General features: G+C 50.7%; 1 protein-coding gene across 12 annotated transcripts in view; it reads right to left on the bottom strand.

Annotated features, from left to right (window-relative positions):
• MPRIP (myosin phosphatase Rho interacting protein) overlaps positions 1-23,920 on the bottom strand; it is a 128,180-nt gene that overhangs the window by 31,720 nt on the left and 72,540 nt on the right. For 7 of the 12 annotated variants that reach the window (XM_053276125.1, XM_053276123.1, XM_053276129.1 and 4 more), the window contains exons 6-12: positions 23,005-23,215; positions 18,820-19,324; positions 10,528-10,669; positions 9,429-9,542; positions 2,290-2,346; positions 1,207-1,275; positions 931-1,020 (exon numbers count right to left, since the gene is read on the bottom strand). In XM_053276125.1, coding sequence (XP_053132100.1) covers positions 931-1,020; positions 1,207-1,275; positions 2,290-2,346; positions 9,429-9,542; positions 10,528-10,669; positions 18,820-19,324; positions 23,005-23,215 — 1,188 coding nt within the window. Of the gene's footprint in view, positions 1-930; positions 1,021-1,206; positions 1,276-2,289; positions 2,347-3,668; positions 3,693-9,428; positions 9,543-10,527; positions 10,670-18,819; positions 19,325-23,004; positions 23,216-23,920 lie in introns of those variants that run through there. The other 5 variants (XM_053276130.1, XM_053276131.1, XM_053276135.1 and 2 more) reach the window with 2 other exon arrangements.

The raw sequence follows: 23,920 nt of genomic DNA, 5'->3' as shown, positions 1-23,920 counted from the left end.
ACCCAGTCAAGGGCCTCAACTGCTGCTCTTAACTGGAAGAAGAAGAAGCTAGGGTTCCTGGTCCCCGACCATTTAGATCTTTAAAAAGGTAAGACCTAGCACCTTGAATTTGGTTCAGAAACAAACTAGGAGGCTGTGAAACTCTGTCACAATTGGAGAAATAGTCTCATTTCAGTGACCCACTATGTCTGAACCAGCTGAAGTCACTGAACATTCTTCAAGGACAGCCCCATATGCAATGCATTGCAGTAGTCACGACTGGATGTTACCAGAGTACTGATAACTCTGCCTGGGAAATCCCTTTCTAGGAGGGGGTGCAGCTGATATACCAACCAAAGTTAGCAGGACACAATGGAAATTGTTTCAGCTCCTATAAGCAAAGCTGCATGTAGAAGGACACCCCACCAAAGTTGCAAACCTGGTCTTTAAAAGTGGAGTCTGACCCTGTCCAAAACTAGCTGAAAGATACGGAAGTGGAAACTGTTTATCTCCAACAGCCACCTCGACCTTACCGTATGGCCCACCCTGTTCCCCAAGTAGAGATGTGCACAGATCGATTTGGTGCAGCCCGCAGAATCGTTTCGTTTCAGCGGAAACGAGTACCTGAAAGCATGAGTAAAGCAGGTCCTTACCTGCGCCTCGGCCGCCCCGCCGCTTTTCTGGGCGCACTGCTGCACATCTCAGAGGTATGCGCATGGCCATGGGTCTTCACCCAACAGCCTGCACATGCACGGCCATGCGCGAGGTCAGCATGGTGTTGCCCCTCGCAGGCTGCTGGGTGAAGCCCCACAGCTGCGCACAGACTTCTGAGTGGAAAAGCAGCAGGGCAGTGGAGCAGGAGGGAAGGACCTGCTTTACTCATGCTTAAAAAGGTACCACACCTGGCCCCGCCGGAATATCCGTGCACATCCCTCTCCCCAAGGCTCTTACGTGAATCTGGAAGCCATAGTTCCTCTGGACAGGATATTCCGTAACGTCGAAGCACGTCGACAAGTCAATCTCCCCGTCCAAATCAGCAGCCTGGAGGAACATCAAGAGCTGCCAGTTAAAAGAGTCCTGAAGTAAACTGCTAAAGACATTCTCTCCACCTTCCACAAGTCCACTGCAGGCCAGAACAAGTGGGCCAGGCATCAGTCTGCCAGTTGGGAAGCCTGGGACATACTCCCATCTCGGGGATAAAGAGAACTCAGACCTTCAGCCACCTACCTCCTCTGCCACAGAGTCCCGGTAGTACCGCAGGCTTTGATCAGTCAACACAAACCAGTGTTTCTTCCACTATGGGACAAACAAGACAAGCTATTTTACAAAGTGCTGCCTTTCTACGCCGGGGGCAGCTGTGTTACCAGGTGGGGGCGGGATGCAGAAGCAGAAGAAGGTTGCCGCTTCTCTTATGTGGAGCCCCAGAATGAAAGCACGGAGATGCAGCATGGTTTATTGACACTTTCAGGATTCCAATTCCAGCATTAAGTCATGGATAGAGATGAAAGTTGGGTCACTTCCGATATAATTTACTGCTCTTTAATATGTTGTGAACCCCCTTCCAGCATTTCTGTGTGAGTAGGATGGGGGTGGGAAGTAGCCTCTGACTAGCCTCTGTTGGGACCAGAATGCTGTATTAGGTGGGGGTTTGGGGAGCTGCTCAACTGAAGCAAGACCCTGGGAAGTCAGGTCACTTTTGGCAGCTCTGCGAGGTCTGGGAAGACGACTCTCAACTATGTCGCCCTGGGAGAGGAACAAGGGAAGCAGCTGCTGCTGCTGCTGCTAAATGCACCCTCAGAGGCACGTCCCGTTAATCCCATCGCTTCCCCTGACTGTATTCCAAGCTGCCCTTCTCAGCGTCCAATTCCTGCAAGGCTGGCAACTGGAAGAGGCGGCCAGCAGGCGCAGTCCTAGAGACTCTGAGAGTGGCACTCCGTCTCGGACCTCTGCCCCAGAGATGGCCCCCTGCTGCCACTCAAGGAGCAAGGGATGCCCTCTAGGGATTTCGTCGAGGACTCTGTGTGGATGGGCAGGCAAGCACTGTGTCCTCGCCACCATCGGAGTGGGCGTTGCCTTGGGCATGGGGAAAGTGGAGCCAGCTTCAAATGCAGCTTCTCCAGGGGGAAACCCTTCCTATCAGAATGGACTGGGAGGGTTGCCGCATCAAAGGGAGGAAAAGCAGCACTGTGAAGCCACCACGTAAGAAGTAAAGGCGGCTGGAAAGGCCCTTCGTGGCCCCTCTCTGCAAGGCTGACCACCCCCCCTCCTATCAAGGAGCGGATCCAGGGAGAATTCGCACCCACGACTCACCTGCCCATCCTCATATTGTTTGGTCAGCCATCCTTTCTTGAAGTTTAGCAGGTCAGGCTGTACAGAGAGGAAAACAAGATTTAGAGAGTTCTCCGCAGAACTTGGGAGTCGATTCCAACGGCCAAAGTATAACCGAGGAAAAACATCCATGTTGTCAATACTCCCAATAGAAACCCTGATGAGCCCTGGCCTGAATAAAATCCTGGCTCCTTCCTGATCCAGGGGAGGATGCGGCATCCAATGTCACAAGTAAGAGAAGGATGTGCCGGTAAAGAATCCTGCCAGAGGGCTGGACTGGCTCCAACACTGACAGACTGAAAACGAAGCGTGGTTTGCACTTCTGGGGTAGGCAGGTTCAGGGAGCAGAGCTGGTCATGAACGGTTCCCTTTGCTAAGCAGGGCCCACCCTGGTTTGCATTTGAAAGGGAGACTACGTGTGTGAGCACTGAAAGATATTCCCCTCAGGAGGATGGGACCCCTCTGGGAAGAGCACCTGCCTGCTTGCATGGAGAAGGTTCCAAGTTTCCTCCCTCCCCGGCAGTATCTCCAAGGTAGGGCTGAGAGAGACTCCTGCCTGCAACCTTGGAAAAGCCGCTGCCAGTCTGGGTAGACAACACTGAGTTAGATGGACCAAGGGTCTGACTCAGAATATGGCAACTTCCTATGTCCCTACCCGAGAGCGAGCCCTCCTCATTGGGGCTCTCGTCCCTCATCAAAATTATGGCAGAAAACCTCTCAAACCTGCCGCTGCTGGGCACAAGCTCCGCCTCCCTTCCCATCCTAATGTGGCTAAGCCACAGAAGGGGCAGAGGCGGAAAACAAGTTCCTCTCCGGAGCAAGGCAGGACTGCAGCAGGGAGGGACGGGGAGCTCCTCCCTGCTCATGCGCAGCCCAGCTTAAAGCTCACTGGCCCTGTCTTGGAGTGGGGCGGAGGTGACCTAAGCTCCATCTGGACGCACTCCTCCACTGCCACAGAACCCAAACCGAGAGAGCATCAGCGTGGTGTTGTGCCCAGAGTGCTGGGCTTGGACCACAGACACCTGGCTTCAAATGGCCACAAATTCCCTGGGTGGCCTTTGCACAGTCACTGTCTCACAAGCTAGCCCGCCTCACAGTTTCCTTGTGTGCACCTCGCAGGAGGTGTGGGGGTGCTGATGCGGCAAATGGAGGGCGGATGTCCAGGGCTCACATGGGGGGGCCGCCATTGCACGCCCCAGCCAGCAGGGGGCGCCTTTGGAATGCGTGACACGCTGCCTGCAAGGCCACCATTCTGCCAGCAGAGCAATTCTGACATGTGGCAGAATTCTGCAGAGTGTGCAGCCCTGAGCCAAGTTTGCCTTTAGAGCCTACAGAGCAAAAAAGATCCCCACAGGGCCTACCTTGTCCATGCAGCTCCCTGCTCATCTGCCAATTCACTCCTTAGTTCTCTAGCTTTTATTTATAAACTCTGCCAGGGAAAGCAGGCAGCTGGCAGTCACGTGGGGTGGCGAGATCCAAGCTGCTGCAAGGGTGCCTATTTACGAGGCCTCAAAATAAATACACTAGGAGTTGCTGGAGGCAGCGGGTGGGGGGGGAGAGGAGAGTCAAGGAAGGGAGGTTTCCATCATCCGATAGGTTAAAGCGGGGAAAAAAGCTACCACGTTCGGAAATGAAGGAAGATCCTGACATTAAGACAAGCGGCAGGAGATGCTCACCCTTGGCAGGAGGGGGAGGGAGGCAGAAAGTCCCTATCCTAGGGAGTGCAAGAGGTCTGCCACACAGGTCAGAGAAAAGCTCTGGCAGGTTCTACAGCGGGTCTGTGTACGTACGTACACACACACACACACACACACTCGCTCCCCCCCCACCGCAATGTGCAATTGAGGTGGGGGGAGACCCTTGGTCCATTTTGCTCAGTATTGTCTACCCAGACTGGCAGCGGCTTCTCCAAGGCTGCAGGCAGGAATCTCTCTCAGCCCTATCTTGGAGATGCTGCCAGGGAGGGAACTTGGGATCTTCTGCATGCAAGATGCCCTTCCCAAAGCAGCCCATCCCCTGAGGAGAATATCTTACAGTGCTCACATGTAGTCTCCCATTCAAATGCAGACCAGGGCAGACCCAGCTTAGCAAAGGAGAGCATTCATGCTTGCTAACACAAGACCAGCTCTCATCCATCAAGAACACCAGTTACAGCTAAGCACACTCCTCCTTGTGGTGGTCCAGTTCCCTCTTCAAAAGAGCTCTACCACCATGCCACCAGCCTGAAGCCCCCCATCTGTTCCAGCATCCACCAGACAGAATGCCTGGAGAAGCCCACCACCAGGGCTTGAAGACAAGAGCCCTCTTCAGCAACTGGCGTTTCCTGGTATCCTGCCTCTGCACACAGATCTCCCATTTGGCCAAAGATGCTGACAGGCCCCTCCCTCTCTGAATCTGGCTAATCCCCGTTTCACACTCCTCTAAGCAAGGAGCCATCACATTTTATAAATAAGTATTGTGTGGAGAAGCAATTCCTTTAGTGTGTCCTGGATCTATTATCAACTGAATGACCCAGAGTTCTAGGGTTACAGAGAGAAAAAAGCATTTCCCTCCCAAATCCTGCATAATTCTATAAACCTCTTATCACATCCTGCCACTTAGTCATCTTCTTTCCCACTAAAACTCCCACTGGAGCAGCCTTTTCTCTCAGCGAAAGCAGCGCTTCAATCTGCTCCCCCGCCCCTGACTTCCCTGCATCTTTCCCAGCCCTACAATCTCTCTCTTAGCAGTCTTTGGTCAGCTGGAGTGGAGTCTCTGCACACCAGGAATTGGGTTCACGGCAGAATCTAGCCAGCCGAGGAAACTAGCCTCAGCAAGCTAAGAACATAAGAACAGCCCTGCTGGATCAGGCCCAAGGCTCATCTAGTCCAGCAGCCTGTTTCGCACAGTGGCCCACCAGATGCCGCTGGAAGCCACAGACAGGAGTTGAGGGTTTGCCCCCTCTCTCCTGCCGTGACTCCCCTGCAACTGGTGAAGTGTGAACTGGTAAAGCAAAGTGTGCCATCAAGTCGGTGTTGACTCCTGACGACCACAGAACCCTGTGGTTGTCTTCTGGTAGAATACAAGAGGGGTTTACAGCAAGGTAGCAGATTGAAAAGAAAGCAGCATGGAGCCACTCAACACAGTAGCACAGGAAAGAGTGGGAATATACTTCTTTTTAAGGCGTTGGATGGAGCGAGGTGCTGTTTCCTCCTTCAAGCTCATCCTCCCTTGGGGAATCATTAATCACACACACTGGGTGATGATGATCCCTGAATGCCATTCTTGGAATGCTACACAATCTGGGAGAAATAAGACTAAGAGGTGCAGACATACGATCAGATAGAATAAACCCACCGGATGCTAAGAGGCCTAATGAAAGAAAGTAGTCCTCAGATCTGGAAGCATTTGGGTGGCTAGTGAGAAACTTAACTCGGGCAACCCCTGCAGCTTAACTTATTCTCCAACAAACTAACTTTCTGGGTCGTCTCTAAGGAAGCTGTCACTCAAAGAGGACTCTGCCCAAAGCAGCAACAAAGGTCTTCCTTCCATTTATCTGGCACGGTGAACAGATTCCGGGGAACACAAAAAAACCAAAACGTGTTTCCAACCATTCTGGATTTCCCTGGAGTGAGGCGGCCCGACTGGGTGTCCGAAACCACATGCATCTGAACTAGTACAGACAGTTACCCAACAAGCGCCTCACCATGAGAGCCAGCGTGGTGTAGTGGTTAGAGTGCTGGACTAGGACCAGGGAGACCCGAGTTCAAATCCCCATTCAGCCACGAGACTTGCTGGGTGACTCTGGGCCAGTCCCTTCTCTCTCAGCCTAACCTACTTCACAGGGTTGTTGTGAAAGAGAAACTCAAGTATGTAGTACACCACTCTGGGCTCCTTGGAGGAAGAGCGGGATATAAATGTCATCATCATCATCATCATCTACAACTTGCAGGTGTGAACTACAGCACAATAGAGCAAACACCAGAGGGAAAACTTCCCAGGTCACTTCCCACCCCCAAACTGCTTTTCAGTGGGGTACATTCAGCTGTGTGTCAAGTGGCCATGTGCTGAGAAATTAAGAGACATACATACATGCATGACTCAGTCCTTAGAAATACTACATTCACTACATCCAGCCCAGGAGAGGCCTAGATGCTTGGCCAAGCAGCCATGTGTGAGGCTGGAGGTGCTTCCCTTCAGTGCCTAATGTCCTTGCAATGGAAAAGCAGTGGCCCCCAGAAGCAGGCAAAAGAAACACTGGATGCATGGAGAGTCTACATCCTTGAGGTCTGATTCTGGGGGGCACTGAACAAAACACAGTGGAGAGAAACGAATGGGGGTGACAACTGCCCGTCAAAGGAGAGGTGCATAGGACCACGGCCAACAAGATGTAGGTTCATATCTTTTTGCATGTGTCCTGGCTGTCAAAAGGCAGGGGCAGGGAGTTGCTGGGAAAAGGGTCTTTCTTTTCAGTGATGATGCTCTGATGATGCCCCGCCCCACACTTTGCTCAATCAGCTTTTGACACCAGGCTTCTTTAAGGGGGCATTTCTTTTATTTTAACAGCTTTTTTAAAAAAAATAAGAGAAACCTTAGTGCTGTTTACTGTTGACTTTTCTCATATTCAACTTTTGTTGAAAAACAGTGTTTGTTTTTAGTCAATTTATTGCTGTTGTGTTTCCTACTCTTGTAATCTGCTTTGAGAAAAGAGATCTAAACAAATAAGTAAGGAAGGAAGGAAAGGAAGGGAGGGTAACTGACAGACCAAAGAAGAACTAAGGATGCATTTCATTCATGGCAACAGGAAAATGCACCTCTGTCAAGTCTTTGGAATGGAAGCTCCACTTTTCCTAAGCACAGCATCTGAATGGAAGATAGCCGTTCCCATTTTACCATTTATTTATTTATTTGTTTGTTTTACATTTATATACTGCTTTGCAGGCAAACCTCCCAAAGTGGTTTACAAAAAACTTAAAAGAACAATGTATCAAGCCACACATGTGCATCTTTACACGGGTCTTGGTCTCACTGAGCCCTGCTCAACTAAACATATTCAGCATTTAGAATACTCAGGGACAGCGGTGTGCTCTTAGCCGCCTCAGTGGCATGGTGTCTAGACACAACAGATGTGAAGAGGAGGTGGAGGGGCGACAACGACGACGACAACAACAACGCTATTCACACACAAACACACCCCCAGTGTCCCATTTCTTTGTGAAAAAGCAGAGTGGACAACACGCTCTGAGAACATTGTGTTTCATCTCACTAGGCAGGCACAGAAGGACTCGCCTGTTGATACATGTCCCACTCGGATAAGGCTAACCCAGTCTTCAGGGGGATCTGGGGGAGGCAGAGAGAAAGAGAGCAAGAAAGAGGCCAGTAAACTGCTACGCAAAAGGATTGCCCTGAAGCAGCCAAAGCCCTGCTCAAGCTAAGCAAGAAACGGGCTGCTTCCTTGCCAGTGCCGATACCATATACTAATTTCTTGTCTCTGTTATATTATTAGCACTTCAACATGCACACTCTTCTACAGGGAGGCACGCCAGTCAGTAGTGAAAGGTTTCCCACTGAAACAAAAGGCAGAGATGTCATCCAGCAGTTTCAGAGTAGTGAAATTATGTAGTGAAGTGGAGGAGGGGCCACAAAAATTGTATGCACCTTGGTCAAAAGGACTTGAGGCAAACAGGCCAGTTTGGGTGAGGATGAAGGAACCCTCTAGTGAACGAGGAGAAAAACGTTCCCTTGGGTTGCATCACCTTCTGCAGGTGTTATCCACACAGCACGTGTGACACTGAACTGGTTTGTCCAGTAAGGAGCAGGCAAACCAGTTTCCAAATGAAACTGGGCAGCTAAAAATGGGACAGACACCATGCAATTAGTAAGGGAGGGGCTCAAGCTCCTAAGGATTTGCCCAGAAAAGTCCCCAGCTGGGCACCTTCGGAGAAGCTCTGCCCAAGACCTTGGAGAGTTGGTGCCAGACAGAGTAGGCAGGATTAGGCTAGACAGACCAAGGGCACTGCCAATAAGGAACTTTCCATGCGATTCCATCATCCAAATAGAGGCTCTAGCCATAGGGAAGCAGCAACCACGGCAAACACTGGGACCCTCTCTCCTCTGCTCAGAGGTACGGAGGAATAGCTATACTGGAGAAACTTTGCATTCATGGGGGTTCCGTTCTTTGCTGCTACCGCAGATATGGAAACTGTTAATACAGAAGTGTTAGAGCAATGAGACTGCAGGGGTTAGTTTCCCAGCAGTTGGGAAAATGTTCCCCAGAAGGGGGGAATGGCCCTGAAAATGGGGGGGGGCCCTAACGTGATCCACAGGTCCCCAGCAATACAGCAGTGCCCACGAACAGCAAAAAATTGGCCAAAGGTTGTGAGTTTTTTTGCCTCCCCCCACCCCGCAAAAGGAGCCAGTTTGAGACTACAAATCTCAAAATGGTGGCAGGAAATGACCTCCGAGGTCATTTCCAGCCACCCCCGACCTGCAGATAAACAAAAATTAATCTCTTATTTGCTGATATGGAGTCCGCGATTCATGAGGATCTCCTGCATTCTAGAGAACTGGAACCCAAACTGACGAACATGTGAGGCTGCCTCCTACAAAGTCAGATGTTTGGGCCATCCAGTCCATTTGTTGGCTACTCTGACTGGAATCCTTTAACCGAATGTGTCAGGGAATGAATCTGGGACCTTCTGAGTTCAAGAGTAAGTGCTCAAACACCGAGCGACAGCCCCTCCCTCACTGCGCCCAGTACACACTCAACTCCAAGCTCATTGACCTACACAACTCCGATCCCAGGGTATCAGACGCAGGAAGAGGATACTTGAAGGGCTGGCCAGAAATACCTGCAGAGGAAATCATCTTTACCTGCACTGCACATTATGACATCCTCTCTCAGTCGTGATGCCCACCATATGCTTGGCTCAACGGCATCCAGGTGAAAGCAACTTATGCAACAGTGTGACACCAGATCTCAGAATTGCCTCATCCAGCCTCCCCTCTCCAAATACGGCAAGAGAGGCATTTTCTGATGGAAAACACTTGCAGAAGGACAGGATCACAACTGGAGCATCCTCGTGCCAGTTTCCCTCGGTCCCTGTGAACAAGCACGAAGCCACAAAAGCCGCTGGGCTCACCGTCATGGAAGACTCCGTTGACCTTCTGTCCAGTGACTTCGCTCTACGGTGAGGGGACAAAGGAGAAGTCGACACATCCAGGATGGAGCCTGCTGCTGTCTCAGCAGCAAAGTCCTGCAAGAAGCATGTCCATCAGAAAGACATCCAGCTCAACGCCAGCAAACTCTGCTTCCAGATTAATCTGCAGAAGGACCCAATGGCACTCCTCTGTCTTTAAGACCAAGAAGAAACCACTTGCATTTTATATTTTTAATGAACATGCAACTCTCAAAAGGAACAGAGGCATTCTGTGACCCTTCAAGAGGGTCTATTTCACATCCCCATCATGATTTATGTGGTGCTTTCTAGAGCAACGTAAGTAAAAGGTAAGTCTCTGTCACAAGCAGCTAACAATGTAAATTTAGACTGTGGAAAGAGACCCGACAGAGGGAAGAGGGAGGTCAGTGTATGAACAAATCCAACGATGTCCACTGGCAGCCAGACTCACAAATCCATCCATAAATGTGATTTAGCATGCCTGCCTACACATATCTTTGTTAGAGATCTGTATCCTTAAAATAACTGCGTGTGTGTGTGTGCTTCCTTGTTTCCTGGAGAAAACTTGACCAGGCAAGAGGCCACTTACAATCTCACTCTACGCAGGTTTGTTTGGGTGTCAGTCCTGCTTGCTTCCAAATAAGTGTACACAGCATTGGAACCAAAGGCTTCATTTCAGTTAAAGATAGGAACCAAGCCAAGGATTCAGGAAAGACAGGGCTGGCAGCATAATAGTTTCTCTCTCCCCAACACACTCACACTGTGAATGCGGTACTTGAAAAGTCACATCAAGACCAAGAAAACTTGAATTGTGCAAACTCTAGAACAAATGGGCGTATCTGCATTCGTTTTGCTTAATTTAATACTTTTCTGCTAACAACAGGTAGCACAAAGATTTGCACAAAGCCCTTGAAACGTGTACAGGATATGAGAGAAGGTATGTGTCTGAAGATCCTGTTCACTGAAGTTTTCTGCGGTGCCTGGTGTAGCTTCTAGGCATTCTCCCCAAAATGTGAAGGGATGCTTCCTACAAAAGCGGAGCAAGGCCATTCTCCAGTCTTACCCGTTTCCTGGGGAAAATCCTCTTCTCACTCCTCCCCTGCCGGGTCTCACTAGAAAGGGAGGGAACGGTGGAGGTGTTGGTCTCCATGTGCTCTGCATTCTCGATATCTAATGCCTCGAATTTCTCAATTACCTGGGAGCGCCTGGAAGACAGACAAGACGAAACCAATGCTATTTTAAATACAGGAGCTAGTATTGTCCTTGACAACCTGCAACAGTTCTGCCTCCTACCCTTGACTATTCAACAAGGGTGTTCACAAGATACTGGGGGGAGGAGACTCTCTTAAGTGGTCTACAAAGTTGCTACCGTTCAGTCCTGTGTGGTCTGTCTAACTCTATGTCGCTGGCCTTTGACCATAATAAAGTTATCTATCACCTGGATTTATTAAAGAAAGAATTCAACAGGAGGGGACACACATCCCTCTAGGATTCAGGATGCATCAGCCAAAAAGCAACAGTCTTTCCCCATCATATTCTTCCCCACCCATAATGTACCATCCAACTTCCCTCGCATCCAAAATTCATTACATTGAGGGTTCCCCAGCCCTGGCTCCACCACCCTGGCAGGAGAACACTCCATATGATGGAACTAGGAACATGATGCAAGATGAGCCAAGTAGTACAGAAGGGGAACGCGACGAAGAAGGGCTGCTATTTCTGGAAGCTCCCTTCCGATTTCCGTAATGTGGGACTTGCTGCTAGCGAGACAGGGAAACACTGGGGTTTCAATATGCAGGTCTTGAAGCTCTATTTAGAAATCTGTCCAATATTTGTTTTCTGGTCCAACACTCCCCAGTCAGAGCTCCTGGTAATCAAGTGAGATTCGCAGCCATTTAATGCACTAACGAATGCACAAAGGACCAAGAGCCAGGAATCCAAAAGCTATAACTCTTTCTTGTCCCAACGTGTTTCAAGATTAAGCTCTTCCTTGGGGCTTGCCCAAGGGTGAGTTTTTAATCTCAGTCTAACTAGGAAGTTATCAAATATAATCTAAGATCCTGCACACCACATGTGTGTGGGTCCAGGTTGGTTCCATTAGACTTGACAGGCACTGAGAGCAATGCTAATTTCTAGGAAGGGTTGGACTGGAAAGGGCCAGATGATCAAGAAAGCCAACCCCTTGTCTTCAGGGCATGAATTTGGCATTGTAGAACCCTCTCCAGAGTAGCCTCCATAATCAGGGTCACATGCCACATGCAGAGAGGGAGAGAGAGAGAGAGAAAATGTACCCCCACCAAGATGCCCACAGAAGAGGCATCTCCAGATGAGTTAGAGGAGCCCAAAGCTGTACACCACAGGAGAAGGCAAAAACCAGAACAGACACCCCACCCAAGTCCTTCTCAGCCCCGTTCGTCATCGCCAAAGCTACTTGTGCATTTGAACTTCCGCAAATCATTTCAAAATAAACAGCAGCCATTAAAAAACAGGAAAACAAAAACCCAAAGACGTCCTCCCTCCATCTTGCTTTTGCAAGAGGGACAGAATGCTAGGCAAACCCCATCCACGAATTAACATTTGTCTGGGCCAAAAAGCAATGTGGCCTGGAGAGAAATCATTAATTAAGTGGGGTGGGGGGGACAGAATGATAAAACCAAACAAATTAACCAAAAACAAAAGCAGGTTGATTTCTTATGAAAGGGGGAGGTGGCACCACTGAGTCGTCTACTGCTCGAGATTGGAGATGAGATGGTAGCGAAGCAGCAGGCGGAGTAAAGGTGGACACGTCACACAGCAGGAGAAGGTGGAGAGCAACAAGACCTGGAAGAAAAGAAAGCTGGAGAATGAATGAACAGGAAAATTATCTCATTCCCCTCCCACATCCAAAACAAGAGGCAAATCATCATCCCAAGATTTCTAAAAAGGCAAAACACAAAATCACCAGCAAAACAAAATCTAATCATTGCAAACCCCCACAATCACATCCCCACCGCAAGTGGTCATCATTCTGATCATCAAGGAAAGGAGCTGGGTGCAGTGCTGAGCAGATTGTTTCACGTGCTGAGCAGTGGGACAGACCTCATTCCCCACCTGGCCCAAGTCTACCTGATGGGCTCCTTGAAGGGCTTGCAAGGCAGGCACTGGAAGGAGAACTTTGACCCTCAAAAGCTAGCGGGAAGGTGGGGGTTGAGTGAGGATTCACCAGCTCTGCTAAAAAGCTGCATAACGGGCTGGGACTGTGATCTGCAGCAGGGGAAGGGCAGGTGGGGGGGTGGGATAGATCACTGCTCCCTGCTCTCCAGTTACTCTCCAGTAACAGACAGAGGTCTGGGACTGGCTGGGGAGGAGGGGGTTCAGCACCTCCCCTCCCCACCCCACCCGCCACTTCTCCCCTGCAAAATCAAACCTCCTGCTCTGCCACTTTGTGTTCAGAGGCCACCAGGGATTCCCAGACCCACACGTCTGCTAAGAAATGCAAAAGAACCCCCCTCCCCGCCTCCAAAAAAGTAGTGGTGGTGGTGGGGGACTTAAAGCCTCCAGGCAGAATGCCATGCTCTTTTTGGGGTGGGGATAGACGAGATAAGGCAGGGTTTTCCATGCACGATATTAGCTTGTGGCAGCTTGCCTCACTCAAGTATGGAAAACGAATATGAGGAACATTTATATCCTTCTTTTCAACAAAAGCTCCCAAAGTATCATAGGATTTTCTAGGTGAAAGGGGATTTATAAGGGCCACCAAGGAAAGCCATTGCTAAAGATGATTTGCTTTTGACGGAAAGAGCTTTTTTATTGATTTGTGACTCAGCAGGAAGACCGAAAGGGCAAGAAGTCTGAAGGGTGCTGGGGGTGGCGGTCAGTAGACAAAAGGAATATATTTACAGAGGGGCAAGTCTAGGGAGTGGAGGTGGGACTGTGAAGATGACAAGTGGCAACTCGTTATCAAGCAAAAAGGGGAAAGACCCACAGGGCGATATGATGTGGCCTAATTCTTAATTTGTGTCAGTCAGTTCTCAACCTGCGGGACTGTGAAATCCTGCCCACCCCCGAGCCCCCAATGAATCTCATTCAGTGGCTCTTCTGGCTTGGGAGATTGATTCCACAGGAAACATTCCCACAGACTCTGAAGCGTATCTTCACCATCATCAGGGCTAGAAACGCGGCCGCTGGTCTTAAAGAAGACTCCACTGTAGTGCAGCCTTGGCCCCGGCCTGCCAACGCTAACTTTCCTTCAGGAATCGTTGCAAAGGACCAATCTGGAAGACCGCTCCACTAGAATGCAGCCACTAGAAAACCTCTCTTCCATTCAGTGGAGTTTCTATGCCAAAGTGAAAAAGGAAAGGCATTTGATGGGCCGTGCCCCACAGCTGGAAAGGTAATTCCAGCTGCAATCCCATGCACGCTTACTAGGGAGTAACGCTCAGTGAATTCTGTGGGCTGACTTCTGAGGATTGGGCTGCAGAGAATCTCTCTCGATCACCAGCAGGGGGAGCTCGAACCCCAGTGAACTTTGAAACTGCCAGATTCCACTTTCAGGGCACAACTCTTGGGATTTGTGTCAGTCAGTGTTGGAAGCCGACAGGGTAGCCGTACATCACAGATCCTCTAGCGCAGCCCTGCTCAACTTTGGCCCCCCAGCTGTTTTTGGACTACCATAATCCCCAGCCATAATGGCCAATAGCCAGGGGTTATGGGAGTTGTAGGCCAACATCTGCAGGAGGGCCAAAGCTCTAGCTGCACCTATTTAAATGAGCCCTGTTTTTCTCATCTGTGGGCACAAACTCCAGCAATTTAATATGGGCTCCAAACCAGATTAAGGCCCCTAGCTTCCTCTCAAGGACTTCTGCAAAAACACAAACTCTTAGGTGGCTGTGTTGCTCCATTAGGTGGGGAAAAGGCAAACGAAGGACAATACTTGCCTTGGGACCAACTGAAGAGCCACAAAGCCACTCACTGCTGACCGCTGGGCAACCATTTAGTCTTCAGAGAAACAGAGCCCTACTTTGGCTTGAGAATCAGAGTCCTTCAAGGAGGGCAGGGGGACATGCCAACCAACTTTCCAGCGCTGTCCTAAAACTGCGATTCCCAGAGTGTGCGTAACAAAACCGTGGCAACTTTTTCCGGCACCTCCTCAATGCTGGAAGTCAGCCTCAACTTCAGCTTGAACTAGTCCAGGCTACTGGAGCGTGTCGAGCCCAAAAGCCATGATGCAGGGTGATCTACGACACGGTAGAAAAACTACAATTCCCAGAGCAGTCTTAAAGAAATTCTGGCCACTTAAACCAGTCTGGAACGGGGACTCTGCCAAATGGCAATCAAGTGCAGGATCTGCAACGCTACCAAGCACAATCTTACTCACGGTACAGATGCACCTGTGGGCTTCTGTCCTCCCCCCGCTGACCCCAGTGCAATCCTATTCTCTCTGTGCCCGTGTTGAGTAGGGGCTTCATGCAATTTCCACAGCGCCACCTGCTAGGGATATGCACGGAACCGGTTTGATGGCGGAAGGGGTGTGTGTGCTGCTTTAAGAGCGGGAGAGGGTGCACTCACCCACCCTCCACTCTTACCCCGCCGGTGATCCATGCCCAGCGCACGCAGGCGCGCTGGATACTTCCAGTTGTATCCAGTAAACAGGGGAAATGGGGGCAGCATGGAGATACACGGTCACCTCGATGGACTTTAGGGAAAAAGGAGCACCAGTGGGGCAAGAGTGGAGGGAGGGAAAGCACACCTTCCCCCGCTCATAAAGCTGCACCTCCTGGCATTCAACCACCCCCCCCCCCCCGGTTCCGTGCACACCTCTACCACCTGCTGGTCTGATTGCGCTAGGGAATTTGCTGCTGGGTGTGTGTGTGGCGCGCATGCGCAAGAGGGCCCTTGGAACTTGCATGAAAGCTCTGGAGATCTCACACTCTATTGCCACCTGGAAGAGCCCTGGATTTAAGTTCAAAGTATAGATGTGTTTGCTGTTGTGCAGCCTATTCATACTTAGGACTGGAGCCTACCCTGGCAATGCATAGGATAGCGCTTAATGCCTGATCCACTGCCTTTCAAAAGGAGGGTGGTGGATTTTCCCCGTTGTCTTTTTAAGAATGGACTCTCCAAACCGCCAGATGATAGCCCCCCAGACTGTCAAGAGAAAAGCCTGAAAATGAGCAGACGGAGAACCTTGAAGGATCTTGGGACCCCGCTTGCAGACAGTGGCTGCATAGTTTCTTCACTTCTGACTGGGATGGACTAATCTTGCAGCTTTCAGAAAATCTGAACCTCGGTGCAAAAATTTAAGAGGGAAGTGGGGGAAACAAGAGGACAAAAGGCAGGCAGGATGCGAGTTGGATTTTGTGGAGAATTTACTGAAGTGCTTATTGGGGGGAGGCGGCGTTGATAAGGTATGTACTGAGGCAGGAGGTGGGCTCCCAAGCACGGAAGGAGATCAGGCACAAATACAGGGGCGAGGGATTACGGAAAGGATTGGACTCGCCCAGGTGCAGAAACAGATACCCAACACTCATTTCAAGTTTGTTCAGCTCCAAATGATAACAGAATCGGCTCACAGGTGGGAACAGAATGTTAAGCAAACAGCGAGGGAAGCAAGAAAAACAGAAAAGCAGCCAAGCCAAGCGGAGGGTTGGCAGCACATCTGCAGGAAGGCAGGGCAAGGTTAATTCACTGGTGCAGATGGCCAAAGGCCCTGAGAATCATTCGGGTCTACCTGCACATCAGAGCCATGGAGGTTCAGTCTAAGCCACAGCTAAGTGGAACATCCATATCCAGAGGTAGTCTACCTCTGAACAACAGGTGCTGGGGGACAACAAGGGGGGGGCACTTTACTTTGTGCCTTTGCTTGAGTGCTTCCTGGAGGCATCTAGCTGGCCACTGCCGCGAGAAACAGGAGGCTGAGCTAGAGGGGCCCACCTTGGCATGATCCCGAAAAGTGATTCTTAGGTTTTGAGAAACAAGCTACACATTACACCTTTGTCACTGGCTGCTGCTGGCAAGAGAGGAAGGGGAAGCTTACAATGCAAAGATGCCACATCCATGGGAAACATTTCTAAATTTTATGGGGGACCTTGCAGGGAAATGGTCAGAGATCCCCCTGACTTGGAGGAAGGAAAGAACAAATCAGGCCTCCAATACTCTCCACAAGCAGGCTGGTGGCCTTCCCTTTCCCAGTCACTCCATCTGCAGCACAGGGGCCCCTAGACCACCCCATCACTTTGCACAGTTACATACTTTTTTCTTTTTCAAGGAAAGACAATGCTTCTGTTTGCAACTTGAAACTCATCCGACAGTGTGTCAAACACACACTCGGCCAATCAAATTCCAGGGAGTCTGGGAAATGCAACCGGCTAGTTTTCAAAGAGTGTGCAAGCTTCCGGACCCTTCCCAGCACGTGCCCAGGAAGCTGCCTGATTGCCGAATTTCCCGCCACTGACATCCAGAGCATCTGGCACCTGACACAAATGGGCCATCCTGAAGAATACAGCTTTCATCTTTTCCAAAACTAGTTTCTAGCTCGGGTGGTGGCAAAATTAGGAAGGGCTTGTGAGCAGACACCAGGAAAGGGGGAGGATACCTGGGTAGGACTGTCAGGTGTTTAGGGTGGGATCCGAGTGCTTTGCACCATGCCCCCCTCCCCCAATTTGGGTCCCCAGTTGTTGTTGGACTGCCACACCCGGGAGACCCGAGTTCAAATCCCCATTCAGCCATGAGACTAGCTGGGTGACTCTGGGCCAGTCACTTCTCTCTCAGCCTAACCTACTTCACAGGGTTGTTGTGAAAGAGAAACTTAAGCATGTAGTACACTGCTCTGGGCTCCTTGGAGGAAGAGCGGGATATAAATGTAGTAGCAGCAGTAGCAGTAGCAGTAGTAATAATAATCATCATCATCATCATCATCATCGATGTCTGGATAAAACAAACCAGTCAATAACATCTGTCTGACTGTGTAAATAGATAATAACAACAACTGCATTTGCACACAGCTATGCAGGATGAGGCCTTAAGCGCACAGTGCCCAGCCTCCGAATATGCACGTTTCTCTCCCCCACACGTGCTGCTTAGGACCCATGCCAACAGCCAACCAGCCTGAATGCAAAAAGTCCTCCGGGGAATATTAGAAGCAAAAATGTAGAAGCTAGAAGAGGCAGGCGCTCATGGGCCGCATGCTAGAGCGAACATGTCTGTAGGAGCTCAAGGGTGAGCAAAGAGACCTGACAGGTTTCCCCTCTAGTCCTGCGCCTCCGTCTTGTCGCCGGTGTCTACAGGCCTCATCACGCCGAAGAAAGAGAGAGGGGATTTTCAAGGGCAAGTCCCAACTCCTACTCCTGAGGTTTCGGGAAGGTCACCTTGACGCACACATGCATGGGGCCCAAACCGCCACCCTCAGCCACTACAAGGGGGCCAGCCCATCAGGGGTGCGACTGCACAAGGCCTTCAAGGCCCATCCCACCCGCCTTGGAGCATGGCACAAACCCGCTGGGGTTGGGGAGCCTTCACCTCGGGCGCTCGAGCCTCGCTTCAAAAGCACAAGGTCCAAACACTTTTTTTAAAAAAGCAAACCAGCAAGCAAGCTTTCTCATGTCCCGCAGCTGTACCACAATCCATACCTGTACAGTAACACACACACTCACTCACACACACACACACACACTCACTCACACTCCAAGAGCCCAACGGAAAAAAGGATATGGCCCAGAAGGCAGCGCAGGTTCACACCACAGGGACTAAAGTGCTTCGTCTGGGGCAGGGAGAAGGTTTCCATGGAATCCCATGAAAGGTGGGAGATGCAAGCTGGGGCTGGCCCCAAAGAGCCCCCACCCCCAAGGTTCACAGCCACATTCGCAGGCCGTGAGATGGGGAGTCCACTGCCATTGCTGCCGCCATTTTCTTTCCCTGAAGGACGGCACTATGCAATGTGTCATTTTGACAGGGACTTCTGGGGAAAGAGGGAGGGGGGCCACCCCCCACCCCCCCGAAGACCCTGCCAAAGCACTGCTTCATCACTGCAAAGTGTCACTCAAGAAGGCCTCTGAGAACTAAAGCAGCTGGAACGGCAGAGGAGTGCTTCCCCAGCAGGTGTTGGTGACCCCTCGCCTCACCAGGGGGCCTGCCCACCCCCCACCCCCAATTGGAGCCAAAAGCTTTGCACGGAGAGCGTTTGGCTCCAGACCCCCCTGCCCTGCAAAGGTGTCTGTACAGAGACAAGAGAGTCACGCTTGTTCCAGGTGCGCCACAAGGCAACGCCGAGCCCGGCGCCATTTCTGCGGGGAAGGCGTTCCGGAACGGCCACCTCACGCCCCAGCAGCCGAAAGGGTCTCCCGGAAGGAGGGAAGAAGCAGAGCGGTCCGTTCCTTACCTCCTTTCGCTGCCGAAGAGGCGGGCCACTTCTTCCCGCCCGGGGCTGCGGGCCCGGACTCGGCGCTCCAGCCGCCGGCGCTCCACTTGGAAGGCGTCCCGGTGACTGATCCGGACGGCTTTGGGGACGTCAGCCAGGGTGGCATACTGCCGGCTGGCTCTAAAGGAGAGGGGGCGGCCCGGTCCCTCCGCTTGCCTGGCCCCGACTCTGCCAACGGGGTCCTCGTGCGCTTGCAAGTCCAGCGAGTTGAGAGAGAAGCTGTAAACCATTCGGCCGCCTGGCTGGGCACCTGGGGAAGGAAAGGGGCAGCTGTGCTCCTGGGAGGGCGAGTTGGGGTCACTGTACCTGTTGTTCGGGGTGCCGGGGCTGGGAGGCGACGGCGGGGTCGGCAGCTGCTGCTCTTCCGGCTTTAGGTCTTGCTTGGTCTTCTCCAGGGAGAAATAACCACTCTCCACACGCACCTTCCGCCCGCAGTCGCTCCGGTCACCGTTCATGGTGCTATCATCTACGGGGCAAGGAGGAGACGGGGGTGACCTGACCAGACTGAGACCCTGCCCCTCCTCGAGGACAGGGGCTCCCAACCGGTGGTACTCCCCATGTCACTGGACGACAACTCCCATGACCCCCAGCTACAGTGGGGATGATGGGAGTTGTAGTTCAACATCTGCCCCTTTAGACCAGGGTGGCCTCCATCCTTTATTTGCCTCATGGAGTTACGAAAGTATTCATATCCTGCCTGCCTTTCTGCGACTGGCTCCCCCGAGGAGGCACAGCACACACATCGCAATAAAAGGCAAAGTTGCCACAATTCCAGCTACTTATTTGTTTTAAGCTTCTGCAGGACTTGGCATTTGCAGCTGTTGCTTCGAACTGTCACTTCAAGCCCTTGAGAAGTGCCTTTGGTTTTTTTGTGTGCTGGGTTTTCTCTCATTTTTATGGCACTGATGTAAGTCACTCAACACAAGTTTGCAAAAAAAAAAAAGAGGAGGCGGACATTATTCATAGTAAGTAACAGTTCTACAGTCATTGTGGGCATCCAAGATGCCTTTCCAGTTAAAAGCATCCTGGGTAAGACCTCTGCCTTAGGACACGGAGAGCTGCTGCCAGTCAGAGTAGGCAATAATGGCCTAGACAGACCAATGGCCTGACACTGTATAAGGCAACTTTAGAGAAAAGGATGGGCTGGCTCCCATAACCCAAGACCCCGCTTCTACCCATGAGAATTTACAGGCCTTTCATTAGTAAAGTAAAAGTAAAAAGTAAAAGTGTGCCATCAAGTCGATTTCGACTCCTGGAGCCCACAGAGCCCTGTGGTTGTCTTTGGTAGAATACAGGAGGGGTAGACCATTGCCTCCTCCCGCGCAGTATGAGATGATGCCTTCAGCATCTTCCTATAGCGCTGCTGCCTGATATAGTACCAGCAGGGATTTGAACCGCCAGCCTTCTACTTGTTAGTCAAGCATTTCCCCACTGCGCCTTTATCTCTCTCTCTCTCTCCCGCCTTTCTTCCAGCATGGAACTCCAAGAGACATCCCTGCAATTCCCAAGTAGCCAGCTTTCTGGGTACACATTTTTTTACTCCAGCCAAGAACATCCTCTATCCAAGTGCCGGATTCAGACAGCAAAATCAAGCAAAGATAGATATTTGGTGGCTATCTCATAGTGGTCCCCTCTCTGGACAAGCCAAGCTTGAGTCCAAAACTTCTCAGACACATTTGGGACACGCAAAACAAGCTGCTCTCTGGGCCTGTGTCGTTTGCTCACTGATGGCACTAACTTAATAAGTGCTGGTGACCATGATGCCTAGTGGCTACTAGCTACCGAGTCACCTCCTTGGGTGAGGGGCCAAGAGAAACGTTTTCAATGCGGCCAGTAAAGGAGACGGATCTTCAAATGTTGAAGCTGGATGGACAAAAGCTTTTGGGGGCTCTCACCTACTGCTCCCCTATATGTGTAAGTGAACAGCGCACATAGGCGCGCCTCATGTCTCCAGTTCTCTTGCCACACAAGATGACTGGCTGGGGGAAAACGCCTGTTTTCCAACACTTCTGCAACATTTTTGTGGGCCAGCACCTTTGTCATTGGGAAAACATGTTTCATTCTTTGTCCTTCACACCTATCAAAAGGAGCCCCAAGATGTCAAGGACAAAAGAACACTTCACCGTTAATCCAAACATGTGCTTCTGCTGGGATGGCAAGCGGCCTCCCCCGAGAGCACAAGAGGAAAACCATCCCTTTGGCTACAAAGCATGCAGCGCAGATAAGGCAAAAAACCTCGGTGGCTCTCTAATCCTCTCTTGCAAGGCTTCCAAGGGGAGAACTCATCAACCCGAACAGGAAGCAAAGGCTAGGCTCCTATTGTTTTATGGAGAACAATACAGCCAGTGCCGGCAGACTAATCAGAAGAGATTAAAAGGAACACAGTCGGGGATGGGAGAATGAAACAGGATCTTACTGTTTGGGCTTGGCAACATTTCCTGGTGTGCAGCAGATTAAGGCAGCCCTTAGGATCCATCAGGGGCAAGAGACCCACCTGCACCCAATAAAATGGACTTTGCTAAACAGGGTCCAACCTGGTTTGCATTTGGATGGGAGACTAGATGTGTGAGCACTGTAAGATATGCCCTTTAGGGGGTGGGGCTGCTCTGGGAAGAGGATCTGAAGGTCCCAAGTTCCCTCAGCCATTCCTCAACTGGCATTAATGTAGGTTACCAACATTAGCATGATTATGTGAACGCACACCATGATGGGGATCACAAATTCAGTTTGGGCCAAAAACCATCTTGGCATGGGTTCTCACAATCATGCTATTTTGGTAACCCACATTAAACCTAGATTCAACTAAACATGTGAATGAGGCCAATTTCTTCCTATTTTATGCCGAGCAGCATCTTAACCAGAAACTACACTCCTGGGGGTAAGCTCCACTGGACACCATGGGACTTACTTCTGAGTAAACATGCTAAGATCCTTTGCTAAGCAGGGTCCAGCCTGGTCTGCATTTGAATGGAAGACTACATGCATGGGCACTGTAAGATATTCCCCTTAGGAGATGGAGCGTCTCTGGGAAGGGCATCTAGGTTCCAAGTTCCCTCCCTGGCAGCTTCGCCAAAATACGGCTGAAAGAGACTCCTGCCTGCAACCAAGGAGAAGCCACTGCCAGTCTGTATAGGCAATACTGAGCTAGTTGGACCAATGGTCGGACTCCGTATAAGGCAGCTTCCTATGGAGTAGAACACATGGTCAAAGGTCAGATGCATCTTTAGATCTTGCTATAGCATTATAGCTGAGACAAACATTCTCATGTGATAACTTCTGCTGAAACCTGGGAAGGCTAGGGGCAAAAGAGAAAGTGAAACCGTCATTGGGGGAGGCATGTGTGTGTGAAATACATGGCAGGTGAATCATCATCATCATCATCGTTGCTGTTGTGCCCTTTCAGGAGCTTCCAAGGGGGAAAGGGCAGCGGCCACAAAAGTGCAGCCGCAATGGGAAGTTTCACCTGCCCCTTTGGCAAATATTGGTCCCCCATCCCCACAACTCTCCTCCATTTACCCAGCCTGAAAAATGGGGTTGCAAAACTGCGGAATCATCTGGGGTCTGCCAGCAAACAACGGGTGTCCCAGCCTCTGCTTACAAGGACTACAGGGTTGGGGGTGGGGGTTTATTTCTGTGCACCGAAACCCCTTGCAACCCCTCCCTAATATACAGACCCTTCCTCCACAAACCCATCAGGCATTTTGCTACGTTAGTGAGCATGCCGTGTTCTCGGGATGCAGCAGAAGTCACCCAACTCTGCTCCCGTCGCTCCAAAAAGCTGTTCTCCTTAAGGGTATGTTTACCAGTGCCTGGTCTTATCTCCCTGTTCTCAGACAGCCATAACATGGTCACTGGGAAGTCAGGATGAGAAACAGGAATGCCGTGCTTGTCTTCAGGCATTCCCCAACGGCAAACCGAAGGAAAGAGAGGGCTCCCTTACCCTCCTCCCCACTCAACTACCCCTCTGTTTCTATCAGAGCCACACAGGCATCCTCCAAGCTACAGAGAGAGAAGAGATCCCTCACACACTGGGGGCAAGGAGGGCCTCTTCATTCTGCACGTCCAGGCTGCAAACACACTCTTGCCCCGAGGCCTCCTGTGCCGGCGTATCCTCTGTTTTGGCTACTGCTCAGGGTCTGACCTCACCTTCTCTGCTCTCCAGGGTCGATCCCTTCAGAGAGCAGGCAGGGGGAGCCAAGCCTTGCACAGGGCTCGGGGCCAGGCCGATTCCCCCACTGCCATCTGGTTGGTCTTTGCTCCGCATTTCTTCCTGCCAGAGGGTGGACTTGGTAGTTGGCACTTTCTCAGCGCTGGGGATGTTGCTGCTGGTCACGGCCATCTTGGCCGGGCCGGGCTCCTAGAGAGAACAGAGCAGGAATCGGACAGTCAAAAGCCACATCAGACAGACTTAACTTTTCCATCCAGTGACAGTTTGGGGGACCAAGGCTGCTATCTAGATCTAGAGCTATACACACGCACACGCAGCAGCGTGGGAGAGAAAATGTTCCACATTGTTTCAGCATATAGATGGGTGAACACATTTTCAAATCCTCCATTACATTTTTTTTTTAAAATCCCCCCTGCCAATTTTATTGAAATAAAGCAGAAGAAAAAAAATACAGTATCATAATATTTCTTTAAGCAAGTACTAAAAAGAAAACATTCTAAATATATTAACAGTTCTAAGAAAGTTGGGCAGCAATGATCATTTGATTACGCCTGATCAACACTTGGTTGCATAAAGCTGGATACAAAAGGCTTCACAAATCAAATCCGGACAATGGGAACAAATAAGGTCCTTGTCAGACATTAAAGTTGATAAAGTTGACATAAATTTACGTCTGATTTTTTTCCACCTGTACACCAAATGAATTTTGTTCTGGGTGGCAGTTGCAAGGCAGTGTGTGCGCACAGGCATTCTGAGTGGGCCCTTCCTGCTTCAAACTGAGCGGAATCTAAAATTAACTGAGTGGACATTAAAAAACTTGTGTGGGTGCGCATTTGTGCACACCTTAAGAAGGAACCTTTTAAAGTGGTGGCTCCTTCTACGCAGCAGGGCAGA

Source organism: Hemicordylus capensis, chromosome 13, assembly GCF_027244095.1.
Source record: "Hemicordylus capensis ecotype Gifberg chromosome 13, rHemCap1.1.pri, whole genome shotgun sequence".
NCBI lineage: Eukaryota > Metazoa > Chordata > Lepidosauria > Squamata > Cordylidae > Hemicordylus > Hemicordylus capensis.
The sequence above is the reverse complement of the archived record's forward strand: the minus strand, read 5'-3'. Positions and strand labels throughout refer to the sequence as shown.